At 36.7% G+C, this 27,005-nt stretch overlaps 1 protein-coding gene across 10 annotated transcripts in view; it reads left to right on the forward strand.

Annotated features, from left to right (window-relative positions):
* STAU2 (staufen double-stranded RNA binding protein 2) overlaps positions 1-27,005 on the forward strand; it is a 336,676-nt gene that overhangs the window by 110,647 nt on the left and 199,024 nt on the right. For all 10 annotated transcript variants that reach the window (XM_059166206.1, XM_059166204.1, XM_059166208.1 and 7 more), the window contains 3 exons: positions 21,770-21,929; positions 23,222-23,329; positions 25,684-25,896. In XM_059166206.1, coding sequence (XP_059022189.1) covers positions 21,770-21,929; positions 23,222-23,329; positions 25,684-25,896 — 481 coding nt within the window. The remainder of the gene's footprint in view (positions 1-21,769; positions 21,930-23,221; positions 23,330-25,683; positions 25,897-27,005) is intronic.

Here is a 27,005-nt window from a genome sequence, read left to right on the forward strand (position 1 = left end):
TTTTTTGTATTCTATATACTACATGATTTTAAAAATTCGAATAGTAATAAAAATATTGTGCCACGGTGGCATTCCAGTACCCATTCTGTTCTTGTTGGTTTCATGTGTATTCTTTTAGGATTTTCTCTGGCTATAGATAAATATTTACTTTAAGAAAGTATCATTCTGGGACACCTGGGTGGCTCAGTTGGTTAAGCGGCTGCCTTTGGCTCAGGTCATGATCCCAGCAGCCTGAGATCGAGTCCCACATTGGTCTTCTTGCTCAGTGGTGAGCCTGCTTTTCCCTCTGTCTCTGCCTGCCACTCTGTCTGCCTGTGCTCTCTCTCTCTGGCAAATAAATAAATAAAATCTTAAAAAAAAAAAAAGTTTCACTCTGTGACAATATCCTCAATCTCTTCTTTAAATTTGAAATCCATGGCACCTGGGTGGCTCAGTGAGTTAAGCCTCTGCCTTTGGCTCAAGTCATGATCTCAGGGTCCTGGGATTGAGTCCCACATCGGGCTCTCTGCTTGGTGGGGAGCCTGCTTCCTCCTCTTTCTCTCTGCCTGCCCCTCTGCCTACTTGTGATCTTGCTCTATCAAATAAATAAATAAATAATCTTAAATAAATTTGAAATCTACTTTAAGGATAATTCCATATTAGTATTTGAAGAGCTACATCATCTTTTCTAACTTTAGTGTGAAAATTTAGGAAGGTTTAACAGTATGGGTCTATTCAATGCCTCAACACATCTGTTTTACTGTAGTTGTCATTTGTGTTACATTTACACACATTATGAATCCCACAGTATTATAATTTTGGCTTAAATAGTCTACGTGTCTTAAATCAACAGAAAAAAATAATCTTTCACATATATTCACAAAGTTACTGTATCTCATACATTCATTCCTATCTGAAGATATAGATTTCCATTTCTCTTTACTTCCCTTTAGCCTGCACTTCCTTTAGCATTTCTGGTAGTACAAATCTTCTGGCAATGAATTCTTTTAATTCTCATTAACTAAAAATATCTTTATTTTGCATTCATTTTTGAGGGATATTTTCAGTGAATATAGAATTCTGAGTTTATAGCTTTTTAACTTCTAGCACTATAAAGATGTTCCACTGTCTTATAACTTATGTCTTAGGTCTTGTTTCATTTCTTTTTTCTCTTGGGAAGTCAGCCATTTAAAAAAATAAAAAAATAAAAATAAATAAACACCTTAACTCACCAAAAAAAGGGAAATCAGTTGTCATTTGAATTATTCCCTGCATGCAATATCATTTTGGTTTTTTTTTTTTTTTAAGATTTTATTTATTTATTTGACAGAGAGAAATCACAAGTAGATGGAAAGGCAGGCAGAGAGAGAGAGAGGGAAGCAGGCTCCCTGCTGAGCAGAGAGCCCGATGCGGGACTTGATCCCAGGACCCTGAGATCATGACCTGAGCCGAAGGCAGCGGCTTAACCCACTGAGCCACCCAGGCGCCCCTCATTTTGGTTTTTATTAACTCAAGTATAATGCACCTTTTGTGGTTTTCTTTATATTAATATAGCTCATTGAACTTGTTGACTATGTAAATGTGTCTTTTACCAAGAGATTTTTTAGCTTTTGTGTCTTTTAATATTTTTCTGCCTTCTTTTTTTCACTTCTCGCCCTCTGTTAAACTTTTTTTTTTTTAAAGATTTTATTTATTTATTTGACAGAGAGAGAGATCACAAATAGGCAGAGAGACAGACAGAGAGAGAGATGAGGAGAAGCAGGCTCCCTGCTGAGCAGAGAGCCCAATGCGAGACTCGATCCCAGGCCCCTGGGATCATGACCTGAGCCGAAGGCAGAGGCTCAACCCACTGAGCCACCCAGGCGCCGGTGTTAAACTTTTTAATATAAAATTTCTATTGATTAATCTTGACTTCTCTGTCATCCCCATTCTATTACTATATGTAGCTAGTAAATTTAAATTTTGAATATTATATTTTTCAGTTCTAGAATTTCTAGTTAGCTTTTTATTTTATTTTTTAATTTAAATTCAGTTAACCAACATATAGTACATCATTAGTCCAGTTAGCTTTTTATTTTATAGTTTCTGCTATTTGCTGAGATTTCCCATACATTTAGTCATTAGAGGCCTATATTCTTTTATATTTTTAAGAATTGTATATCTCTGTATGTTAATTCTAACATCTGGGTCATTTCAGGGTTGTTTTCTTTTGTCTTTTATCATGAGAATGGATCATTTTTTTTCCTGCTTCACATGTTTAGTAATTTGCGGTTGTATTCTGGACATTATGAATTGCAGTCTAGAAACTAGATTCTATAATGTCCCTTTGAAGTATAACAAAGTTTTTAGGCAGTTGATTAATTTGACTGAAGCCTACCTATAAAATATTTGTTTGCATTGAGAAGCATTTCAAATTTCCATCTCTTAGCTGTGTTGTTTTGAGTCTGTCCTGTACCTGTGTGGTTCAGGCATTAGAGATTTGGTCAGAGTTTTACCCCACACAGAATTCAGGGCTCTTCCTCTCTAGATCTGTTATTTCTAAGATTTTCCCCTTTATTTTTCCACTGACCTTGGTTGCTCTGAATCCTTATCTCTGGGCCTTCAAGCTAGTAAGACTGGTTTCTGTTTGCATTTTAGCTGCGCCTCATGGAATAGAGTGGAACCTGCCCTTAAATTTAAGCTGTGAAAGAAAGAAAGAAAGAAAGAAAGAAAGAAAGAAAGAAAGAAATCCATTGTGTCCTGTTCCTTTCTCCAATGTTAACTACTGCCCAATACCTGTTTTGTTCACTTTTCAGTGCCTTCAGATGGTTGGGTTTTGTTTGTTTTGTTGAGAATTAGTTTCCCACAAAGAATCGGTCCAATTAGAGCTTACTTAGCCGTACTGAAAACAGGACAGTTGCTTATTTTAAGAACCGTTTAATATTCTACTGTGTGGCTGTTCTATAATTTTTTTTTTTAATTTATCTACTCAACAGAGAGAGAAATCACAAGTAGGCAGCGAGGCAGGCAGAGGGAGGGAAAAGCAGGCTCCCTGCTGAGCAGAGAGCCCGATGCAGGGCTCGATCCCAGGACCCTGAGATCATGACCTGAGCTGAAGGCAGAGGCTTAACCCACTGAGCCACCCAGGCACCCCTGTTCTATAATTTATTTAACCAATTCTGTATTCATGGATATTTAGTTGTTTCAAATGTTTTTCTGTAACATGTTGTGGTATATATCTTTGCACATTCATTTTAGCCGTATGTGAGACATTCTTAGAGGTACTTTATATACATTAATAAATAAAACAGACATTTCTGCCTTGTTGAAGCTTACATTCTAGTTAGATGATATGGAGAATAAAAAAATAAATATAACAAGTATGTTTTATAGTAGATTCAGAAGTAAGAAGTGCTGTGGACAAGTGGAAAAGCAGAGCAGAATAAAGGGAAGAAGATTGCAGTTTTAAATAGATCTTATTTAGAAGGTGAGCAAAATCGGTGGAGGAGAACAAGTGAGCTTTGAGGATTTCTGGGGGAGAAGCAAGAGATTAGCCATGGTGAAGGCCATAAGTGGAAACAAGTCTGGTGAGTTTGAGAAGCAGGAAGGAGGCCAGTGTGGTTGGAGTGAAGTAAGTTAAATGTTGAGTGTTGTGATTGAAGTCAATGATATGGTTTGGAGCAGACCTATGTAAAACTGTATTAGGCCATTGTAAGGATGTTGTCTTTTACTCTGGATGAGATGTAGAAGTATTGCAGAGTTTTGAGCAAAATAGAGGCATGATTGGACTTACATTTTGGAAGGCTCACTTTGGCAACTAAGAGAACCATTAGGAGGTTATTACGATAATCCAGACTAGAGATGAAGCTATTTTAAATCTTTGGGGGGGGGGGTTGACAACATAATTAGGTGAAAAACAACTCCTTCTTGACATTTTAATTTGTATTTCTTTATAAATGAAGTTGAGCATCTTCTTGTATGTATAAAGGTAATTTTTTTTCCATGTAAGTTGTGAATTTATAACCTTTGCTTATTTTTCTATTGACTTAATGGTCTTTTTCTTACTGATTTGTGTAAGTCAGCTGATAGCAGTGTGTAGCCAGGGATGAAAACTATAGATCTAGCTTGTCCTCAGTATAACATGCAGCTGCCTCCAGGTCCTTGATCACTCCAAATGTTAAAAGTCCTTGGAGCAACCGTCATAACTAGGTTCATCCACTCCTAGCACTTCCTCTATCAGATCTCACATGCATCTCTTTTTTACTTTTTTTTATGAACTAACACAACGTGTTTATGTACCAAGCATTTTCCCAGCTTTTCAACGTGAAATAGCTAATATTTACGGCAGCGTATCCCAAAAGTAATATACATACCTAGAGTAATTCTAGAGATTTATTTTATACTTTAATGGTTATATATTTGCTTAATTATATAAAAATGACTTACATATCAAATTTATTTTTTCACAGACATTGCTAAACATGAAGCAGAGTTACAAAGAATTTAAAGTTGACTCTTTTTCCACCCATTTTGCCCATCCCCCCATGCTTTGATTTTGAACTCCCTGTGCTGTGGGGCCTGATTTGCTTTATTCCTGGAGGCTGAGTCTGGCCCTTGCTGGTCTGATTTTCTCCCTCCTAATCATTCATTCTCACATTGAGAGGACTACAGTAATACAGTTTAGAGGTAGTCAGTCTGCCTTTGTTTGAAACCTGGTTCCACCTAACAACAAGTTGCTTAACCTCTCTGTTCTTCAGTTTACTCAGCTGTAAAATGGAAATAATAAGGATTTATGTAAAGATTATTGTAAGGATTAGATGAGTTGCTGTTTGTGCAATGCTGGCATATATAGTAAGTTAAATGTTAGCTGTGCTTACTCCCTCAGTTCACAGCTATTTCTGGACTCTTTAAGTGCTAATTACCATGCCAGTTACAAGACAGTATGACTACAGTGACTAAGACTCCCCTTTTCCTTGTGTATGAGCAGAAATCAGTCCCTTTATAGCCTTCCTAGAACACTGCTCCCAGAATAGTATGTGAATCATTTACTCTAAGCTATTTGCTTTCGTAAAGAAATTATATGGTCTAATAGAGGGTTCACAGACATTGGCAGGGGAGTCCTGTCCTTCTTAAACTTGGGAAGTAAAAGAATATACTTATTTTGATTTTATTAGAATTACATTTTGATAAAACAAGAGTCAAATGACAACTAAGATTATAAGTTTAGCTCTTCATCTAGTTGACTTCATTGTAAGTTCACCAGCATTAAAATGTTCAGTTTCTGGCCAGAATTTCTTATGCATGTATGGGGTGACTTTGCTTCCTGAGAGATTACCATGGTCCTTCTCCTGTCAGTCTTGATCACTCTCCTGCTTTGGCATTCTCAGAGTCTTAAAATCTCAGATTACACTGCAAATTTCTCCTGTCTCAGAGAAGTGTCATCCTTTTCATATAAGGTTGTAGAGTCTTATTTGCAAGCCTTTTCTTTCCTTCCCTTGTGTGACTTTTTCAGGAGAATAACAAAAAGAATAATAGGTCAAATTTACTCAAGATGCATTCTTACTGTACTCCCATGTGGGTCTCAGATTTTCGGAATTCTCTGTGTTGCTTCCTCAAAAACTTCTGGAACCTTTTACACAATAGGTTTGAATGGCTTTTTGATTTTGCTTGACATCTTGTCTTATTAAGAATATGTGGAAGGGTTTCTCCAAATCACTAATGGCAGCAAGAGATTTGTTACTGCATTGAATTTACTACTTGTCTACATATCCCATTTTAAAACAAAAATAAAACTATTTTATGTCTGATCTTTTTTATATCCAAGTAAGTTCTGTATGTTGAGTTTCAATAGTCTAATGTAATAGAATAATCTTAATATCATGCCCAGTATTTTTCACCCTTGTTTGCTTGCATGCCTTTTCTCTCTCTCTCTTTTTCTCATCTCGCCTCTCACTGAGATGAAAATGAGTAACTTCAACTGTTTTATTGTTCTCTTTTACCTTTGGGTTAGGTTTAGAATCTTAGGCAGTTTTAGACCATATAGTTATCTCAGGTATTATTCTTACCATGGCCTACTGCTCTTCTTAGTTTGGCATTTCGTGGGAGGTTATTATTCATTAATTTCCCAGGCTTTTCCTTGGCTTCAGTTAGCACAACCTTGACCCACTTGCTTTCTTTATTTCCTTATTATTTGTTGACATTCTCACATTCTCTGGTCAAGATGCACTTCTTCAAAGTTAAAAGAATTACTGGCCCCCTACACTGTGGTTGACTGGCGGGTCATAAAATAGTCCTCAGAGATAGAACACAACCCCAAACATGTATATAAATGTCTTTAAAGACACAAGACAAAGAATTATAGTTAAACTAACATTGTTCATTATTTTTGCATTAAATTTATTTGAAGGTTTATTTAGTTGGTTTTTACTGATTTTCATAATATCTGAACTTATCAATGTATCTTCTGAATATTGTCTGATATCTTGAAGTATGTTGGCTTCTTGAATGATTGATGAACTAAATGTTAGTTTTCCTAAAGAGCATAAAGTGGTCTCCCTGGGATGGTATGAGCACTGAAAGGGAATACCCCCAAGCACAGGAATTGAAAGGCTAGAGATCTGCTAGCATAACTGCAGCTCTTTCCTGGACCTCCCCAGGCAGACATAATACTGAGGAGCTAGAGACATGGTCCCTAGGTTATTAACAGGGAATAACAAAAAGCACAAGAGGAACTCAAGCATCCTAGGGACATTGTGGGATGTTTAAGAAGGATGATGGATTAGTGGCCAAGGAAGAAAGAAGGCAAACTATTATGATTTCCTATTATAATCTGATACAGTGTGTAATTTTTCCAGGTTTATGTGGCCAGTGAAGGATTGAGCTGGCCCTCCAACCCAAGATTATATGTTTTCAAAGGTAGTCCTTTTTCTGCTGTACTATGCTAACTCATGTAAACATCTACTCTTTGGAAATAGTAAGATACCATGACAGACTCCTTTAAGTCTCCTTAAAAACTATTTCGCTTATAGGAGAGAATTTGCAGTGTGGCTAAAATGCATTCTCAGGTGCTTGGGTGGCTCAGTGGGTTAAAGCCTCACCTTTGACTCAGGTCATGATCCCAGGATCCTGGGATCCAGCCCTGCATTGGGCTCTCTGCTCAGCAGGGAGCCTGCTTTCACCTCTCTCTCTCTGCCTACTTGTGATCTCTGCCTGTCAAATAAATAAATAAAATCTTTAAAAAAATGCATTCTCTTAGTCAAAATTTTTTTTTTTAAGATTTTATTTATTGATTTGAGAGAGAGAGAGAGAGAGAGAGAGTATGTGCATGTAGGGGGAGGAGCAGGAGGAAAGGGAGAGAGAGAATCTCAAGCAGATTCCACACTGAGCATGGAGCCCAGCATAGGGCTCAATCTCGGTGACACTGAGATCATGAGCTGAGCTGAAATCCAGAGTTGGATGCTTAACTAAGCATCCCAGCCACCCCTTATTCATATTTTTAATAGGAATCATAATGAAAGGTTAGAACTGTTAGCCTTTCATACCAAGTATTACTCAGCCTTTTTCAGTGTATGATAGACTGCGTATCAGTGTCCTGTTTTTACCAGTATTGTCTTACTTGCTGCCATGATTGTGCCTCAGGTACAGGTATTATGCCTGAAGCAAAAATAAAGAAGTTTTGATGTTCTCAACTTAGCGTGCATCCTGGAATAAGACACAGTCGACATTAAGTTATTGATGAAAAGCATACCTCTATTATCTACAGGAAAAGGAGAACATGGATAGTTGCAATACATGTAGTATTCCCCAGAGGATTTGTGCAGAAAAAAATAAATTACTTAACATTACCTCTAAATAATTGTAATTAAAGGTAGAAGAGTTTTCTAAAAGTCCCAGGTACTCTTTTGTTTTAGCAAAAGTTACTTTTTATACTGCAAAAAGATCCAGGTAGTTAATTGGGTTCTTTTTCCCATTTCTTTTTTTTTTTTTTAAGATTTTACTTATTTATTTGACAGAGAGAGATTACACAGAGAGGCAGGCAGAGAGAGAGAGAGAGAGAGAGAGAAGCAGGCTCCCCGCTGAGCAGAGAGCCCGATGCGGGACTCAATCCCAGAACCCTGAGACCATGACCTGAGCCGAAGGCAGCAGCCCTAACCCACTGAGCCATCCAGGCGCCCCTTCCCATTTCTTTGAAAAGTAGTTTGAAGTCAGACGATACTGGCTCCAAATGATCTGTATAATTCCAATAAATCATCTGATGTGGATTATAATAAAATGTCAAAAGTGTATTACCAAGAGCAGAAGATATTTTTAAGATCCTTAAAATATTATTATCAATAATCTGATACTACTTGTATTGCTTGAATCAATCTGACAGCATATTTCCATGTGGCAGGTCCAGCTAATAAATTATATTTCTACTTTTAGCTTCTATGGAAGTCACCCCAAATTCTGCATTTTTAAAAAAATGATTGTGGGAATATGAAACAAATGGTTATCCATTTATTTTATCCATTTGTTTAATTTTTATTGCAAGTGAGAGGATAAAATATATATTATAAAATAATTGATTAAATGTATTTATTCCTTGGTATACATGTTTAGATGTTTAATTGAAATTTTTATGATGTGTCGGAGCCAACATTTTCTTATAGAAATTCAACTCAAGTCTAGTATTGGGCAGCAGTGGGAAAATGGGATTTAGTATGAAAATATTTGCTTTATGTAAACCTTTTTATGAATGTAGCTAATGCATAAGTGAAGTCAAGCTGTAAAAACAATTAGCTGGGAAAATGCCAAGTTAAGTTTTTTTAATATCCCACTGAATATCTGTTAACTACACATTTTTGTTATTATTAAACTATATGCAAATGTACAACTAGATTTACTTAGGTTCAGGTAAAAAAGGCTAAGTACCAGAAATAGGCAATAAGTATAATTACCATTTACATCTCCAAACAAAGCACATTAATCTTTCTGCAGTACCGCTGATGTAATGTCTCCTACTTTGGGGAGTATTTGAAGTGGGCAAGCATCCAAAGTTGATAGTGAATTCTGATCAGCAAAGGCACTGGAATAGATGTCTGGGTTGGACATTGTAACAAAGCAAACAATTTCTAAAGCTCTTGGAAGATTCTACACAGTCATACTGGAATCTCTTATTCTAGACATTACAAAATTAATTTATTCAAAAAGCCTGTGAAACTTCTTCTAAAAATATAATCTGATATGTTTGTATTTTTTTTAAAGGCATATACTTTTGAGCTAAGTTAAGGAGGAACAAGAACATTTAAAATATTTTCTAGAGCCAATTTCAGAATCCATTTTGTTGTTTAAAGGACTTGAGAGATTCTCTCTACTAGTTGTTCACAGAACATTCTTTGCCCTTAACCAAAGATGATCTGTTGATAGAATTGAATAATGAGAATCTTCTTACAAGTCAAAGAAAAAATGAGCCATATTTCCTATAATTTCCTCAAAATTTTTTACCTTTTGGCCTTCCACACCTATAATTTTCTTAAATTTTTAAGAATCTGCCGTTAGACTACTAGCATGTAGTATTTAGTGAATACATATTGAAAACTTAAAATTGTATTTCTTTAAAACATTTTACTAATGTTTTTGAGGTGGAGAGTATACTTCAAATGCACATACACACATATATATCTATTTGAAAATACACAGATATAATGTAATATTCATGAAAAATACAGTAATTTTTTTCTGCTTGGCCACTTGAATAAGATTCAGAAAGTTGATACAGACAAAAATCTTTCCTATCACTGATGAGTCTTAGAGAACTAAGTCCTCTTACTTGAAGTGCTTATATCTAGTAGTTGGAACTTAAATCCAAATGATATTTTCCTCTATTCACACCCTCTTTTATTGCTTATTTACTCCCAGTTTATAAAAAGTACTTAATAAACATTTTTAATTGTATTTTTTTAATGTTAAGTAATCTTTATTACATTCAAGATAAAAAGCTACTAGCAGATTAAGCAAGTACCTGTAGAATACAGACTCCTAACTAAGACATAATGTCCAAAACAGCATATTCCAAAGTGTGTTTCATAGGATTCATGGTAGTTCACTAAACAGGGCATTTTGTTACCAAAAATATTTAGGAACTATGTAGTATATTTTTCTCTTGAAGACATTACAATACAAACAAAGCCTGTGAGAGGCAAATTCAATTTAGTTATCTTATACATATATTAATAGATACCATGACAATTATTTATTTATCCAGCACAGGCAGTTTGAGAAGGAATAATAAAATAGTCTGAGGGAGGAAAATGAATGCAGAAATAGCTTAATTAGAAAACAGAAGACGAATAGAAAAACTATGCAGAATCCAATATCTTGTACTTAGGAAAAACCAATAAAATACTTAAATATGTAATCTAATTAAATGTAATCTAATCAAATCAAGCAAATGTGAATGCAATGCACAAATATACAAAATACAGTCTGATGATTAGAGAGGCCTGACACACAGGAAATGAAAATTCTCATAAAGACTACTTTGTTCGGGCGCCTGGGTGGCTCAGTTGGTTGGACGACTGCCTTCGGCTCAGGTCATGATCCTGGAGTCCCGGGATCGAGTCCCACATCAGGCTCCCAGCTCCATGGGAAGTCTGCTTCTCCCTCTGACCTTCTCCTCACTCATGTTCTCTTTCACTGTCTCTCTTTCAAATAAATAAATAAAATCTTTAAAAAAAAAAAAAGACTACTTTGTTCAACTCATGGAAAACTATTTCAGAACATGGATGAACTGGGTGATTTTGTAGGAAAATATAAACAACCAAAAAAGATCCATTGGTAATTGGATTCATTTAGCTAGTTACCATTAGTTCCCCCTACCACCCTGAAGAAAAGTACTTGGGCTAGATGGTATCACAGAGAAATTTTATTGAACCTTTGAAAAATAGGAAACATTATTTTGGGCAATTAAAACTAGTCTTACTGTTTAGTTCAACAATGCCAGTTTAAAAAAAACAAGAAGGACTAGAGCTTCATATCAGTATTATTTATAAAATATCAATGGAAAAAATCCCAATTGAAATACTGGCAAACAGAATTTGGCAGTTCATTCGAAGAAAAACTAGCATAACCAAGTGGGGTTTATTCCAGGAATGCAAAATTGTTTCACTATTAGAAAATAGGTTGATAAAGAATACCTTATTAAGAGGTGAAAAGTAAAAATTGTTAACTACACAGACGCTGAAAAGATACTTAAAAATTCATTTTCGACTTTGAAAACCCAATATATTATGAAAATGGCTATATGCGGTCTCCACAGGGCCTTGGCACTTGCTGTCCCATTTGCTTGGAACTTTTTTTCCCCTCCAGGCATTCATATGCCAGGAATTCTCACTCCATTTACCTCTTTATTCAAACACCACTTCCTAAAGGATCTCTTATTACTGTTTCTTACTCTGCTGTACTTTTCTTCTAACCCATCTTACAGTTGATACTGTTTTTATTCATTGATTGATTGTCTCCTGAGGGCAGTCCACCATCCCAAGGGACTAAAACAGTCCATGGGATGAATTAGGCCCTTAATAAATATTCATTGCATTAATTTAATTCACATACCCCTTGGCACTCAAACAAGGGCAAGAAGAAGAGCAGGTCATTAATTTCCAAGAGCGCAAAAGGGAGGGGTGCTTCTTGTTCCCTTGTCCCTGCCCTGCCCACCCTCTTCTTCCCCCCCGCTGGATAGGCTAATTTCTGGGAGTCTGCCAAAAATGTAAATAGGAATATGTGAGATCACCTAGGAAGACTGTTTTGTCTATGAGAAGATTGAACTCTAGGGAGGATCAACATTTTTTTTTAATTGAGGCAAAATTCACAATAACAAAATTTACCACTTTTACTATTTTAAAGTATACAATTCTATATGCTGTGAATTACTGCATTGACAGTGTTGTACAACGATCACCACTATCTAATTCCAGAACATTTCATCACCCCTAAAAGAAACTTAACAGTTACTCTCCATTTTCTCCCTTCCCAGCTTCTGACAACCACTAATCTACTTTTGTCTCTGTGGATTTCCCTATTCTGGACATTTCATCTAAATGGAATTATTCAATATGTAGCCTTTTATGTCTGGCTTTCACTTAGCAAAAGTTTTTCTGAGTTCATCCACATTATACTGGGTATCAGTACTTCATTGCTGTGTATGGATATACTGTAGTTTATCTATTCATCAGTTGCTGGACCTTTGGTTTATTTCCACTTTTTGGCTATTATGGGTAATTCTGTGAACATTTGTGTACATATTTTTTGTTTAAGTGCCTTTTAAAAAAATTTATTTTTTGAGAGAGAGAGAGTGGTAGGGAGGGACGGGAGAGAAAGAGAGAGAGACACTCAAGTATGCTTCAGGACCTGAGGAAAAATCGAGTCAGACACTTAACCAACTGAGCCCCCCAGACACCCCTCAGTGCCTTTAAAAAATTTTATATGTATATAAAATCATATATATATATGTGTGTGTGTGTGTGTGTGTGTGTGTGTATGAATGAAGGATTGTTGGGTCATATGGTAGTTCTATTTAATGTTTTAAGGAAGTGCCAGATTGTTTTCCACAGGGCCGCCTGACTATGGCTATCCTAGGGGCTGTGTGGTAGTATGTCATTGTGCTTTTGGTCTGTAGTTCCCTAGTGGAACATCAACATTTAAGCACGGGCTTCAAAAATGTTAAGAGAGGAGACAAAGAATGAGAGAGAGGAGTAAGACTGTAGCCAACATGTTCTCCTGGACTTATAATGCCCCCAAGAATTCTCTTTGGTAATCAATATGACCTTTGATTTCTTTTTAAAAAAACATTATTTATATATTTATTTATTTGAGAGAGAGAAAGAGCACAAGTGAGGTGAAAGGCAGAGGGAGAAGCAGACTCCCCACCCAGTGCAGGACTTGATCCCAGAACCCTGGGATCATGACCTGAGCAAAAGGCAGATGATTAGGGCGCCTGGGTGGCTCAGTGGGTTAAGCTGCTGCCTTCGGCTCGGGTCATGATCTCAGGGTCCTGGGATCGAGTCCCACATCGGGCTCTCTGCTCAGCAGGGAGCCTGCTTCCTCTTCTCCTCTCTCTCTCTCTGCCTGCCTCTCTGCCTACTTGTGATCTCTCTCTGTCAAAAAAAAAAAACCTTTAAAAAAAAAAAAAAGGCAGATGATTAACCGACTGAGCCACCCAGGTGCCCTGTGACCATTGGTTTCTTATGTCTACTTAGACTTAATTGCCAAGACTAGCATGACCTTTCCATAGTTTATAGTTAGTATCTCTGCAGTTTATGGTGCTCATTTATGTAGTTCATCCATAGACAGCATAGTGTAGAGGTTCAGATCATGGGCTCTGGAGTGAGACTGCTTGGGTTTAAATGTTAGCTCAAGAAGGGGTGGCCCTCGGCAAGTTAAGTATCTCTTTCTCATTTCCTGTGTGTAAAATGAAGTTGGGCTTGTCATGGTGACTGCGATTGGTGTGCAGGGCTTGGAATAGTGCCTGACACATCGTGAGTGCTTTGTATGTTTTTGTTGTAATTGTCATAATGGTGATGCTGATGTTGATGATGGTGATGATGATTTATCTAGGTATCCATTTAGGAAAGGTGCAAGGGTAGGTTTATGCTGGATCAAAGTGTAGGATTGAGAGTGGTGATTGTGTATTTACAAAGTGGGGCTCTTCGACAACATGCTATGTTTTCCATAGTTTTATTGTGGTACTAGTATCAGTGACACAGTACAGATTATTTACTCTTGTGGATTATAGTCTATACACAGTCTGCTAATTTATCAAATTTACATTTGGAACACAGATTTAGATGTATTATTTGGATGGGGACTAGACTTTTTCAGTTAATTTTTTTCTCCTCCTCCTCCTCCTCTGCCTTCCTCTACTCTCCCTTCCCCTCCCCCCACCTCCTTTTCCTTCTCCTCCTCCCCTCCCTCTTCCTCCTTTTCTTCTTCTTCTTCTTTTTCTCTTCCTCCTCCTCCTCCTTCTCCTCCTTCTTTTTGGTTGATACTCTAGTATAACCATATTATTTTCAAAAAATTTAAATTGTGAAAGATATCATCATTTATAATTCCATCACTTCAGTGCATCCTATCCTAACTTCTAGTACATATCTTTTTGTATTTTCCCCTGGGCATTTTGAACATAATTATAATAATTCTACAAACAGAATAGACTATCCCTATCCTCCTTTAAAGCTTATTTTCAGCTGCCCTATGAATCTTTTTTAATAGGTCCTAATTTTTGAAATTCCTCAACACTTAACATTTAGATCCCATAAAAGATATATTTCCAAAATTTATAGATGTGAATATAGAAAGAGCCCTCTCCTATCTAGACATTTTATATACATACAAACTTGAAAGTGTGCCAAGGACTATTTTATAGCTTTATGATAAAACCTATTATTTTTCTATATCAAGTAAAAAGAATGCTCAGCAGTGCCAAAATGTGTACAAAGAGTCAGAAATAATCAACATGTCATTTGAATTCTAAGTTTTGGCCTTGAGAGGTCTTTAAATATAGATTCTGCAAATACTTTACAGATAAGTAAACGGAGATAGAAAGATTAAGTGACATTTCTGTTTTCAGTCAATGTTAGAAATAAACACAGAAATCCAAAGGTTCTCCTTACTAGATGAGAAGATAACTTGTTCATATATTTTAGTACATAAACCTGTAGAGAAGATATAAATGCTTAGGCTGGGTTGAGATTTATGAATAATGCTATCAAATAAAGTGAGGCAATTATTTTTCAATTTTTAAAAGTTCTCATGTTATTTGGAATATGTCTTTTTCACCTTGTAAAAATGATACTTAAGAAAGTGGTGATGTTAGGGAATAAGGCAGTCACCAAATGGTAGGGAGGACACATAGCTTTTAGTTGTTCAGAAACTCATACAAAGGGAGTCTGCAAAGAGTGCATTACTGAAGTAACTTTAGGGAGGATGGCAAGGATAGATGGTATGGAAACCTGTTCCAACTGAAAATCAAATAGAAGTATAAAAATATTATAGAGGGCACGGATTGCATGCAGCACTGGGTGTGGTGAAAAAATGATACTGTTATGCTGAAAATATATAAATTTAAAAAAAATTTAAAAAACAAACAAACAACTCGGCATCAGGGAAATACAAATCAAAACCACGATGCGATATCACCTCACACCAGTCAGAATGGCTAAAATCAACAAGTCAGGAAATGACAGATGCTGGCGAGGATGCGGAGAAAGGGGAACCCTCCTACACTGTTAGTGGGAATGCAAGCTGGTGCAACCTCTCTGGAAAACAGCATGGAGGTTCCTCAAAATGTTGAAAATAGAACTGCCCTATGACCCAGCAATTGCACTATTGGGTATTTACCCTAAAGATACAAACGTAGTGATCCAAAGGGGCACGTGTACTCGAATGTTTATAGCAGCAATGTCCACAATAGCCAAACTATGGAAAGAACCTAGATGTCCATCAACAGATGAATGGATCAAGAAGATGTGGTATATATACACAATCGAATACTATGCAGCCATCAAAAGAAATGAAATCTTGCCATTTGCGACAACATGGATGGAACTAGAGCGTATCATGCTTAGCGAAATAAGTCAAGCAGAGAAAGACAACTATCATATGATCTCCCTGATATGAGGAAGTGGTGATGCAACATGGGGGCTTAAGTGGGTATGAGAAGAATAAATGAAAGAAGATGGGATTGGGAGGGAGACAAAACATAAGTGACTCTTAATCTCACAAAACAAACTGAGGGTTGCTGGGGGGAGGGGGTTTGGGAGAAGGGGGTGGTATTATGGACATTGGGGAGGGTATGTGTTTTGGTGAGTGCTGTGAAGTGTGTAAACCTGACGATTCACAGACCTGTACCCCTGGGGATAAAAATATATGTTTATAAAAAATAAAAAATTATATTAAAAAAAAAGAAAGTAAAAAACAAACAAACAAACAACAACAACAAAATATGACTATATACATTCTTATAAGAATACTTATATAAGAATGTAAAATCTTCCCTTAACTCAAAAATCAAAAGAAGACTGTATAAGGAGTGTCAGGTGTTAATTCAAAGGAACCAAATATATATCCTTTCTTTATTGCTGTATTGACTTGTTATGTCTTGAAGATAGGCCAAATCTAAAGACCTTTTTTTTGGATCTGAAGAAAGGGAAGATTTTATTTTATTTTATTTAAAATTTTGTTTATATTTTGTAAGACTTCCAGTGGACAGAGGCAAAGAGGCATGGGTGGGGAAAAGGCCTTCCAAGCAGCCTTTATAATATTTAGACTATAAGCAGTGTGGCACCAGATGCCCATTATTCTGACTTTTCACCGAATGATAAGTTACTCACTTGTGTCTCTTTTTTTATCCTGTTTGGCTTGACATACCGTAAAAACATCGGATTTCATTATGGAGCTCTTGTTGTTTCAGCAGCGATTAAGTAAAATGCCTCTGAGGTCTATCAGTGGACCTTGGGTTTAGATAGAACTCTTGCTTTAGGTTCTCTAGCCTTCCAAGGACATAGCCCATTTAATAAACACATGGGAACACAAAAATAGAAGAATAAAGCAGATTTTTAGGAAACGACTTTAAAGTTTCCTGAGCTCTGATGTTAAAAGACTTCAGTTTGACTCCTCACACCTATGTTGGGGACATTTGTTACCTCTTATGGTGACCATTGGGACATCTGTCTCACCCGGTTGCTGTGAGGTTAAATAAGAGAGAGAGATAGGAAACCTAAACATGGTGCTATAAGAATGTACGTGGTCCCTTGCTTGTGTGGAGATTGAGGTCATCCTCAAATCACCTAGGTTGTAGTGAACACTGGTTCTCAGACTTTTAGTATGAAAGACTCCCCAGGGAATCTTACTAAGGTGAAGATTCTTGTTCTATCCCCAGAGCAGGATTCAGCAGATCAGGGGTGGGGCACAGGAATATACATTTTTAATAAGCACTGGGGATAATTCTGATGAGTGGGATCACACTTTGCAAAATACATTTTGGAGGCTGTGGTAGAAACCCTTTGAGCCTGAAACTCTAGTAGCCTGGATGGGTAAGTTTTCATGGCCTATCTTCTAAGAGTAATCACTGGAAATGTAAACGTTGTCCACAAAATTCCCATTGAGAAAAATCATTCAAGAATAACAATGTAAGATTAGGTAAATACCTGTTAATTTTTAGAAATATGAATAACACTTTTATTTTATTTTATTTTTAATTTTATTTGTTTATTTGACAGACAGACAGATCACAAGTAGGCAGAGAGGCAGGCAGAGAGAGAGGGGGAAGCAGGCTCCCTGCTGAGCAGAGAGCCCGATGTGGGGCTTGATCCCGGTACCCTGAGATCATGACCTAAGCCGAAGGCAGAGGCTTAACCCACTGAGCCACCCAGGCGCCCCTTGAATAACACTTTTTAAAAGTACTTTACCAAGGGATGCCTGGGTGGCTCAGTAGGTTAAGCCTCTGCCTTTGGTTCAGGTCATGATCTCAGGGTCCTGGGATCAAGTTCCGCATTAGGCTCTCTGCTTGGCAGGGAGCCTGCTTCCTCCTCTCTCTCTCTGCCTGCCTCTCTGCCTACTTGTGATCTCTCTCTGTCAAATAAATAAATAAAATATTTAAAAAAAAGTACTTTACCAAAAGTGAATATATTTTTGATGAATATATTTTTGATTTTGAATGTTTGAAATAAAGATAGAAAAGAACTCCTCTTTAGCATGCATCAACCTTCAACAAACTTTGAGTGTTTCTTTAGCAAAGGAAACAAATATTTAGAGACCAGGACCTAATATCCAAAGAGACTTTCTGCATCATCTCTCTTATAGTTGAGTCTGGGTGCCATTATTGAGGGTACTCTGGCTAATCTTAATTGTCATCATGATGTGAGGAGATGTGGTATATTGGGTGATAAACCACGTGGGGTAAATATCAAGAATCATTGTTAAGTTAGAGGATGGAATGAAACTAGAACAAAACAAGTCAGGCATTTGTTCTTGGTATTTCCTGTTGTTAGAGCTAGAGTAGTTTACGTTTTCTGTTAAAATACAACAAACCTAATTTTTCCTCTGATAGTTATACAGTATAATACACACATACATATGTACCCACATGCATACACATATGCATACACAGAGCCATATTTGAGGGCTACGAGGGAAGAGGCCCCAAGGGCTCTTTAGTATGCAATTAATATTTTTGGTCAGAAAATCAGCAGATTGTTTCAGTATGGCTATGTGTTATGACATCATATTCCAGTAAAGTCATAATGAACAGAAATTTTGTTTGTCTCTGTGGCAAACCAAAATGAGTTTTGTAATTGTCAGCAGGCCTTAGTGATTATAGTGGCGCCCACTCCCTCTACTGTAGTTAAAGGTCTGTTAGCATTCCAGTTGTGGGCCTCTGTTTTCAGAAGTGTATAATTAATTGTAAACATTTGCTCTATGGTGAAAGCTTGCCATAGATGATCTTAGTACAGGAGTACATTTTTTATTTCAGGTTGTCTGTTTTAAAGTTTTATAGTGTAAGAAGTTAAAAATATGCACAGAATTCTGTGTAGGAGGAAAATTGAATTTTGTGGTATACAAATGAAGATAACCTGCATTTATTATATTAGTCTGTTAATATATCTGCATTAAGGGGATCTAAAATAATAGGAAAGTGTACTTCAGGAATGCAGTAGGAAGTTGTGTACCTCAGTATACTACTTATTGTAATCAAAGACCAAAACAGCTTGTGGTTTTTAATGCTTTTTTAGTCTTTGCATATTAAAAGTCTTTAACCATAAGTGATTTTTTTCTTCGTTTAACTTTTTTATATTTGCCTATTAAAAATGAGAACATATGACATAATAAAAACACATTTAAATTACTTTATCTTAAAACAAAGTAATAGTAACTGTGGGCCAAGAAAGTTGATTTTAAGAATTTAAAACAGTGACTGTTTCTTTTTTTCATACTCCGGATTTCTACCCGAGGTGTGACACTGTTGATTTTGCTGACATTGTGTGGTAATTTCTTTTCTAACTCTGACCCTCTTTCATCTCCTTCACTGCCGTCTATTATTTCCCCTGCCTTTTGATCACGGGCCTCAATCAGATCCCAGCCTTAGGCTCTCTTTTTTGGTTCCTTTACACTTCCCCTTTCCAGGTGTTTACCCACTCACGTGGTTTCAATTACTGCCTCCCAAATCTGCATCTTCAGTGCTGATGTATACCTTTCTAGTCCTTTACCTTCTGTAAACCTTCTCTAATTAGTCTCATCTGCCTGATAAATTCTTGTATGATAGGTTGTGTCCAGTTTATCTTAGAGTGAATATGGAACATTGCTCTTTGGTTGTCCAGTAATCATCCAGAACTCAGTAGGACTTCAGTTAGACTTGTCTTTGCTTGGAAAAGACATTTTTCAGCACTTGAGTGATTTAAACACATTTTTGGCATTATATTGCAAATCCCCTATTGCATCAAAGTTGATCCTTTTTAGTTTTGTTAATTGCCCAATTCAGTGTCTTAATTCTCAGTCACCATTTTACTTGACCTGTGAGTATAATTTGACACAGATGAGCACTCCCTTCTCCTAGAAAGACTTTTTCCCCTCTGGTTTTTAGGAAGGACACTGTACTTGCCTGGTTTTTCTCCTGTTATTCCTTCCCACTGAGTTCTCACTGTCTTGTGGCTTTTAAGATTTTATTTATTTTTTCGAGAGAGAGAATGAGTATGAGCTGGGTGGGGGGGGCAGAGGAAGAAGCAGACTCCCCACTGAGCGAGGAGTCTGATGTGGGACTTGACCCTGGGACCCTGGGATCATGACCTGAGGCAAAGGCAGACACTTAACTGACTAAGCCACCGAGGTGCCCCTGTCTGTGGCCTTAGATTCCATATATATTGATGATTCCCAAATTTTATATTCATTTGATATCCACTTGGATGTCTAAACAGGCTGAATAATTTAACACTTACAAACCAGAGCTGCTGATACCGATGCCCAATAATCAAATCCTTCTGCAGTCTTCACCAGTTCATTGTATGCATACTCTGTCTTCTACTTGTTCAGGTATGAAACCCTGGGGTCATCCTCGACTCCTCTCATTTTCCATAACTGATCCTTGGGTAAACCCTATCAGTTCTGCTTGTTTGTTTGTTTGTTTGTTTATTTAAAGATTTTATTTAGAGAGAAAGTGCAGATGCACAGGGGTGGGCATGGGCAGAGGAAGAGGGAGTGAGAGGATCTGGAACAGACTCCCTGATGAGCACAGAGACCCACGAGGGGCTCAGTCCCATGACCCTGAGATCATGATCTGAGCCGAAATCAAGAGTCTGATGCTCAATCAACTGGGCCACCCAGACAGCCCTCCACCATCACCTCTACTATTGAAATTCATTCAGAATCCCACTGCTTCTCATTGCTTGCACTGCTGCCACCCTAGTACAGTTCCCTGTTGCTTTTCTCCTATATTATTGTAATCGTCTCCTGATAGATCTCCTTGCTTCCATTATCATTTGCCTACAGTCTGTTATCAACCTAATCATCAGGTGATCCTTCCAAAATGCAAGTGAGATGTGTCACTTCTCTTCCAAACCTTCTAGTGGCTGGTCATTTCACTCAGGGCAAAAATTTAATCCCTACAATAATTTCTAAGTAAGGCACTATGGTATCTGGCTACTTCTTTTCATTTCTTAACTTTTCTTTCCTTACCCCTCTACTGTAGCCAGATAAGCATCTTCTGAATTACTTGAATGTGCTTGGCACACTGCTGCCCCAGGGCCTTTGTACTTGCTGTTTTCTCTGCCTCAAGTGCACTGTTCCAGATATCTGGGTGGCTTCCTCCTCATTTATTTTAGGCCTTTACACAGTTGCCATCTTCTTAGTGAGACCCTCCCTGGTCACCCTGTCTAAAACCCACCTCCCTGACAGTTCTGACCTTTTCTTTTTCTGTTTAACTTAGATCTCTAACATACTAGATATTCTGCATATTACCTTATATATTATCTGTCTTACCCAGTACAATGTGTTTTTGTTCATTGTCATATTCCCTTGTCATAAAGAATGTCTTCCATAAGTAATTGTTGAATTAATGAATTGGATTACATATTCTTGTAATTTTTTCTTAATTTCTTCTAGTTCTTTCTTCATTCAGCCCTTTTATCCCTTCATATTTACATCACTGCTGCTTTTAGTTGTAACTCCATCAGTTGTTGAACATAACCTGCTAAAAATGTTTTCTTTAAATATATTTTATTATGATATTGCTTACCTGCTTAAGAATTGGCTTATGTTCCCATTCTCTCTTATGTTCAGTCTGATCTTCTTGTTACTTGGCAAAGGACTTATTCCTTTGGAATGGAGTAGTACCTCCATCTCTCTTCTCCTCCCATGTCTAGCCATAACTGTCTTCTGCTGAAGTCACCATCCTCTGCATGTTGTCCCCTAAGTGGGCTTACCAGTCTCCTGCCTCTGTTGTGGCCCCCTTCAGCACCAGACCACTCAGCTCTCATCTCTCAAGATCTGGCTGAAAACCTCTACTAAAAGTTTTCTGTGATATAATTGAATAATTTCTATTATATTATATTTATTATTGTTTTCTATAATGTGTTTTTCATGGAGAAATATGTCTATAGCTATATTGATTCATATTTTGTCTTTTATAAATACATTCATGAGGTTAATACTTGGCTAGAGTGAATAAGAGAGTATATAGTACCTTATGTGGTTGCTATCATTTTCAAGAAAACAAATCTTACTCATGATTACAGAATGGCTTTACTGAACTAACATTAGTATTTTTATTTTCTTATCTTAGGTATCATTGCCCAATGCCCAAGATCTTTTATGTTCAGCTGACTGTAGGAAATAATGAATTTTTTGGGGAAGGAAAGACTCGACAAGCTGCTAGACACAATGCTGCAATGAAAGCCCTTCAAGCATTGCAGAATGAACCTATTCCGGAAAAGTCACCTCAGGTATGTTGCCGCTATATGTGACAGTCTCTTCCTTGTAGTTCCCCAGTGAGATTATTGACAAGACAAATAAATGTGTTTCTAAAAATAAAAGAAATAATCTCTTCTGATAGGAAAGAATATTAGAGTGGTGACCTGCTATGATTTCCTTCTCAGATCACCTGTCTACTCTACCAGACTCATGTGTTCCTCCTAGGATGACCTTACCTGTGAGAACTTTGGTCCACCTATGGATTTTACTTCTCAGGCGGCATAGTATTTGGGGACGTGAATAAGCTTGAGAAGTTGCATTCATTTACCCTTCATTTAATGCTATGTTTATTGAGCATAGATTACATTGTGTTCATTTAGAATCAAGGAGTTTCAAGTGGAAGAGATTTTCATAGATTTATTTCAGACCTGTTTTATTTTACAGACCAGGGTATCAAGGCTGATGTTGAGTAATTGCACCTATTCCCATGGCTTTAGCAGCCTTCTCTATTGATTTCAAAATAGTATCTTTGGCTCAGACATGTCTTATAAGTCACCTCGTTTTTGAGCTCTCCACTTAGTTATTGCAAACTGTTCTGTTCAAGACCTATGTTTCCCTTGCCCTCAAACCTCTTGTCCTCTTTCTTTGAGATTCATCTTAGTTAATGGCTGACTTAGGTATTTTTCTGCGTGTACACTTTCATTATAACTTTTAATCTGTTTGCTTATCTGTTTTCACACTAAGTCATAAGTTTCTTGGCAGTAGGAATACTGTCTCTTGATCTTTTTATCTCTAATACTCTGGGATTCAATATATATGAATCTCTTCAGAATTATGTGTTAAAGAAGTGGATAACCAAATTGATGCCAGAGCCAGACATAGAGTTCCAAAATCCTGATTTGCATCCTGTAAGCTTTCTATAATTTGGTCTTTACAGAAGTTTAAGAAGCATATTAGAATATCAGGGAAAGTGTTGTGTGTCTGTATGGTTGGGGGATAGACAGAGAATTGAGTCTGGGGACATAGTATGAATTCAAATTAGTATATGGTTAAGTAAAAGATTTCCACACTCAGCATTTATCCTTCCACTTTGAGCAAAAAAAACAAAAAATGAAAAACGAAACAAAAACCCCTAAAGATTAAATTACAGAAAAGCCTCTCAGCAAAGCCCACCCCTCCTGTTTTTATATGGATAGGAACCCACAAGATACAGTCTCTGGTTTCTTGTTTCTTACTGTATTTTAAATAGGCATCTTACGTGTAAATATATGTACAGTTTGTTTCAAAGTGAAGATTCATCGTCATACTATTTTTTGTGATTTAGAATGGCGAATCGGGAAAGGAAATGGATGATGACAAAGATGCGAATAAATCTGAGATCAGCTTAGTGTTTGAAATTGCTCTGAAGCGAAATATGCCTGTCAGTTTTGAGGTATGTGCTCAGTAGTGATCTTTCATTTCTCTCCACTGCTCCTCACTATTTGAAATAACAGATTAGTCAGCCGGCATACTAGTATCCTGAAAGAGTTAATGTGCTTCCTTATGTTCAAACTGTGTATTATGAAATCATATAGGCCCTGGGGAAAATAGAACTACTATAATATCATGGATTTCTGCTGATCTCTTTGGCTTTTCTGTATTAAATAATTTGTATATATGACATTTTAATTTTCATCATAAAATTTATTTTGTGAGTATAAGATAATTTATAGTAAGGTTTGGTGTTTTTAATAGGATTAAATCGAAAGTATTCAAGTTAATAGTGACATAGATATATTACTACTAAATTCTTCTAAATTTGTGGAACCAAAATAGGTTTAAATTTAACTTTTACTAATAAATCACTAGGAAGTAATTAAGCAGGTCTCTACAACCAGATAAACATGTCACAAAATGTTTACAAAATGTGAAATTAAAAGGGAGACATTTTAAATTATTATAATAACCTCCTTTATTAAGAGGTCACTAATTTTGTAACTCACATATCTAGAAAATAGGAAAAACCCAGGAAATAAGCTGAAATGGTTATGGAGTATCCTTCAAATTATGTATGTTTACTGACTAGAAAGCTCCCACATTTTATTTACTGCCAAGATCAATTGACCTTGACTGAGAACCTATCCTTAGACACAGTTCTCCTCATTTGGCTTATCTGATCTCTCACCCTATGGCAGATTAAAAGCAGCAAAATGAGGAAGGCAGGGATGCAATGTACTTGGGGATCTGTTGGTTCCACCAAGAAATGATGGGGGAGATATAGAAAACCTATCAAAATTTAATTACATATACTCAAAAGTTATTGAACATGGGCCTTTTAAAGGCTACAACGAATAGGAACAGTTTTATAAGTCTTAGAAGTCCTTGGAAGCATTAATATAGTATAGAATATTTAGTTTTCATAATGACGATCTAATGTGAGTAATACAGGGTCAGATATTTAGTATTCTGTCGTTAAGCACGTACTTTTTTTTTTTTTAATTGAAGGGGCTATCCATCAAAGTAATTAAAATAAACAGTTTTGGTGTTTCAGCTAGTAAACTGAAATTAAATAGGAAGTATGATTATCATAAGTTTTCTTATCCCAATAGTGTTGGATTATTGAGATAATAATAATTCAACATTATTGAATTAATCCAATTGAATACAATCCAGCTATGTTGTTTTGTATCCTGTATTGTTTCCCTTTTCCTTTCCTAATTGGTATCTAATATTGTAAGACAGAATTTTAATATAAAGTTAAATGGTAAACTGTTTAACTAGGGTATCTTTTATAGGTCAGGATTTTGAAGGAGACTAAAGTTTTGAGCATTTGGGTTTTGGAAGGCATCTTTCCTCCAAAAGCTGGCATAGTTTAAAGAATACGGAATGTTTAGGAACATTCACAGCTATTCCATTTCTAAGATAGGTATTTTTTTATGGTATGTCTACTTACCTTTTTAAGATGTTGCAGAAAGTAAACATTCCTTTCTATAAAACAGCCTTTGAGGACTCCATCAAAAATAGGTTATTTTTACCCATAAGTTATTTTTGAGAGGCTTCCACATGAAGGACGCTTTATGGGCTAGAGAACCCCAGGAAGAAGTAGTCTTGTACTTCAGTAACTTATTATAGGGAAGAAATTAGAGATGTACACAGTTAAATACAAATTATTGTTTTTTGGATGGTCTGTGTATGTAATCCAATATGGTGTGTTTTATATTCTTAATTTTCTGTTCCATAAGAAACTGGGTCACCATAATTAGAATTGCCTATTTTAAGCTAGTAAAACACAAATTTTGACTATGAATTGAATGTGTTTATTTGTTTTTTTGTTCTTTTGACTTCAGTTTATTAAGCATCATAAGTATCATAAGTGAATGTGCCTATATAATATCTATATAACTTTATTAAAGAAATCTATAATTTTGGCATAATTCTTTATAATTTAAATTTTGATTATAATATGAACATTTTATTTTTTTTTAATTTTTTATTTATTTATTTATTTATTTATTTATTTTTAAGGATTTTATTTGTTTATTTGTCAGAGAGCAAGCGAGAGCGAGCGAGAGCGAGCACAGGCAGACAGAATGGCAGGCAGAGTCAGAGGGAGAAGCAGGCTCCCTGCGGAGCAAGGAGCCCGATGTGGGACTCGATCCCAGGACGCCGGGATCATGACCTGAGCTGAAGGCAGCTGCTTAACTAACTGAGCCACCCAGGCGTCCCAATATGAACATTTTAAAAAGATTCATGCGATGAGAACATTTCTTAAGTGCCTATACGAAATATTTTACTTATATTTAATAGGTTATTAAAGAAAGTGGACCACCGCATATGAAAAGCTTTGTTACTCGGGTGTCAGTGGGAGAGTTCTCTGCAGAAGGAGAGGGAAATAGCAAAAAACTTTCCAAGAAGCGTGCTGCCACCACCGTCCTCCAGGAGCTTAAGAAACTTCCGCCTCTTCCTGTGGTTGAAAAGCCAAAATTATTTTTTAAAAAACGCCCTAAAACAATAGTAAAGGTAAGTGTGTGCTTGTGAACACTGGTTAGTTTCGCTGTACCAGTATGATGGTAACTCTAGAGAAAAGTTTTTCTGTGGGGCAGACACCTACACCTGTGGATTATATGCAGTCCCAGAGTCAAGGGAGGCCCTGGACGGTAAATTAATAACTATTCTGTGTTGCTTTTAGACACTGGACACCTGCATTTGTTCATCAAACAATCATACCTTCCATATTTATTGTTCTTTATGGTTTTAAAAGATGCTTTTTCATTCGTGATCACCTTTGGTGTGCTTCTCATCAGGACTGTGCAAGATAGATGACGTTACCCCTTTTTCACAACTAAGGTTTTGTGAAACATGTTCAAAGACTTTGCTCACTCTGATTCACCTGGGGCTGCAGAGCAACTTGAACTACTCTGATTTCCAGACCTGTGTTCTTTCTGCATGCTAGTCTGTGCTATAGTGACTTCTCGGGATATCCTGAAATGGGGGTAGGTTACAGGGTAATAATCGCGTGAATGATACCAGTGCTGGTGAGAGCAGCCGCAGCTAGTGCTCATAAAGCACTGTGTGTCCCAGCATTTCATGTGCTTTATCACATTTAATCCTCATAGCAGCCCCGTGAGGTAAGTGGTAGTGTTTTGTTTCTATTCTTTCAGTCACGTATACCTTGCCAAGGAAGAAAACAGAGCACGCAATTTTTCAAGATGTTGTAACTCTTTTACTAGAGCAGATTTTTTGTTGTTGTTTACACTACCACCAACAAAAAGCAAAAAAGGAATGAGATGATTTCAGTGCTGAGTACAGGACGCTGCCTGTGAGTGCTCAGTATGTAGGCGGTGCATGAGCTCCATTCACAAAAGGCCTTCAGCTGCTAGCATGTCAGTTGCCAAGTCAGAGTCACTAAGCGAACTTCTGGTTAGGCTCTACAGATCAAAGATTACAAGAATGTAGCAGGGTTAACCCTTGAACAACATGAGTCCATTTATATGCAGTTTTTTCCTATAACTACACTATGGTAAATGTATTTTCTTTTCCTTATAATACATGTAACATACATAACAAATAGAATATGTGTTAATTCACTGTTTTAAGTTATTAGTGAGGCTTCTGATCAACCGTAGGTT

The sequence above is a fragment of the Mustela lutreola genome, chromosome 3 (genome assembly GCF_030435805.1).
Source record: "Mustela lutreola isolate mMusLut2 chromosome 3, mMusLut2.pri, whole genome shotgun sequence".
Lineage (NCBI taxonomy): Eukaryota > Metazoa > Chordata > Mammalia > Carnivora > Mustelidae > Mustela > Mustela lutreola.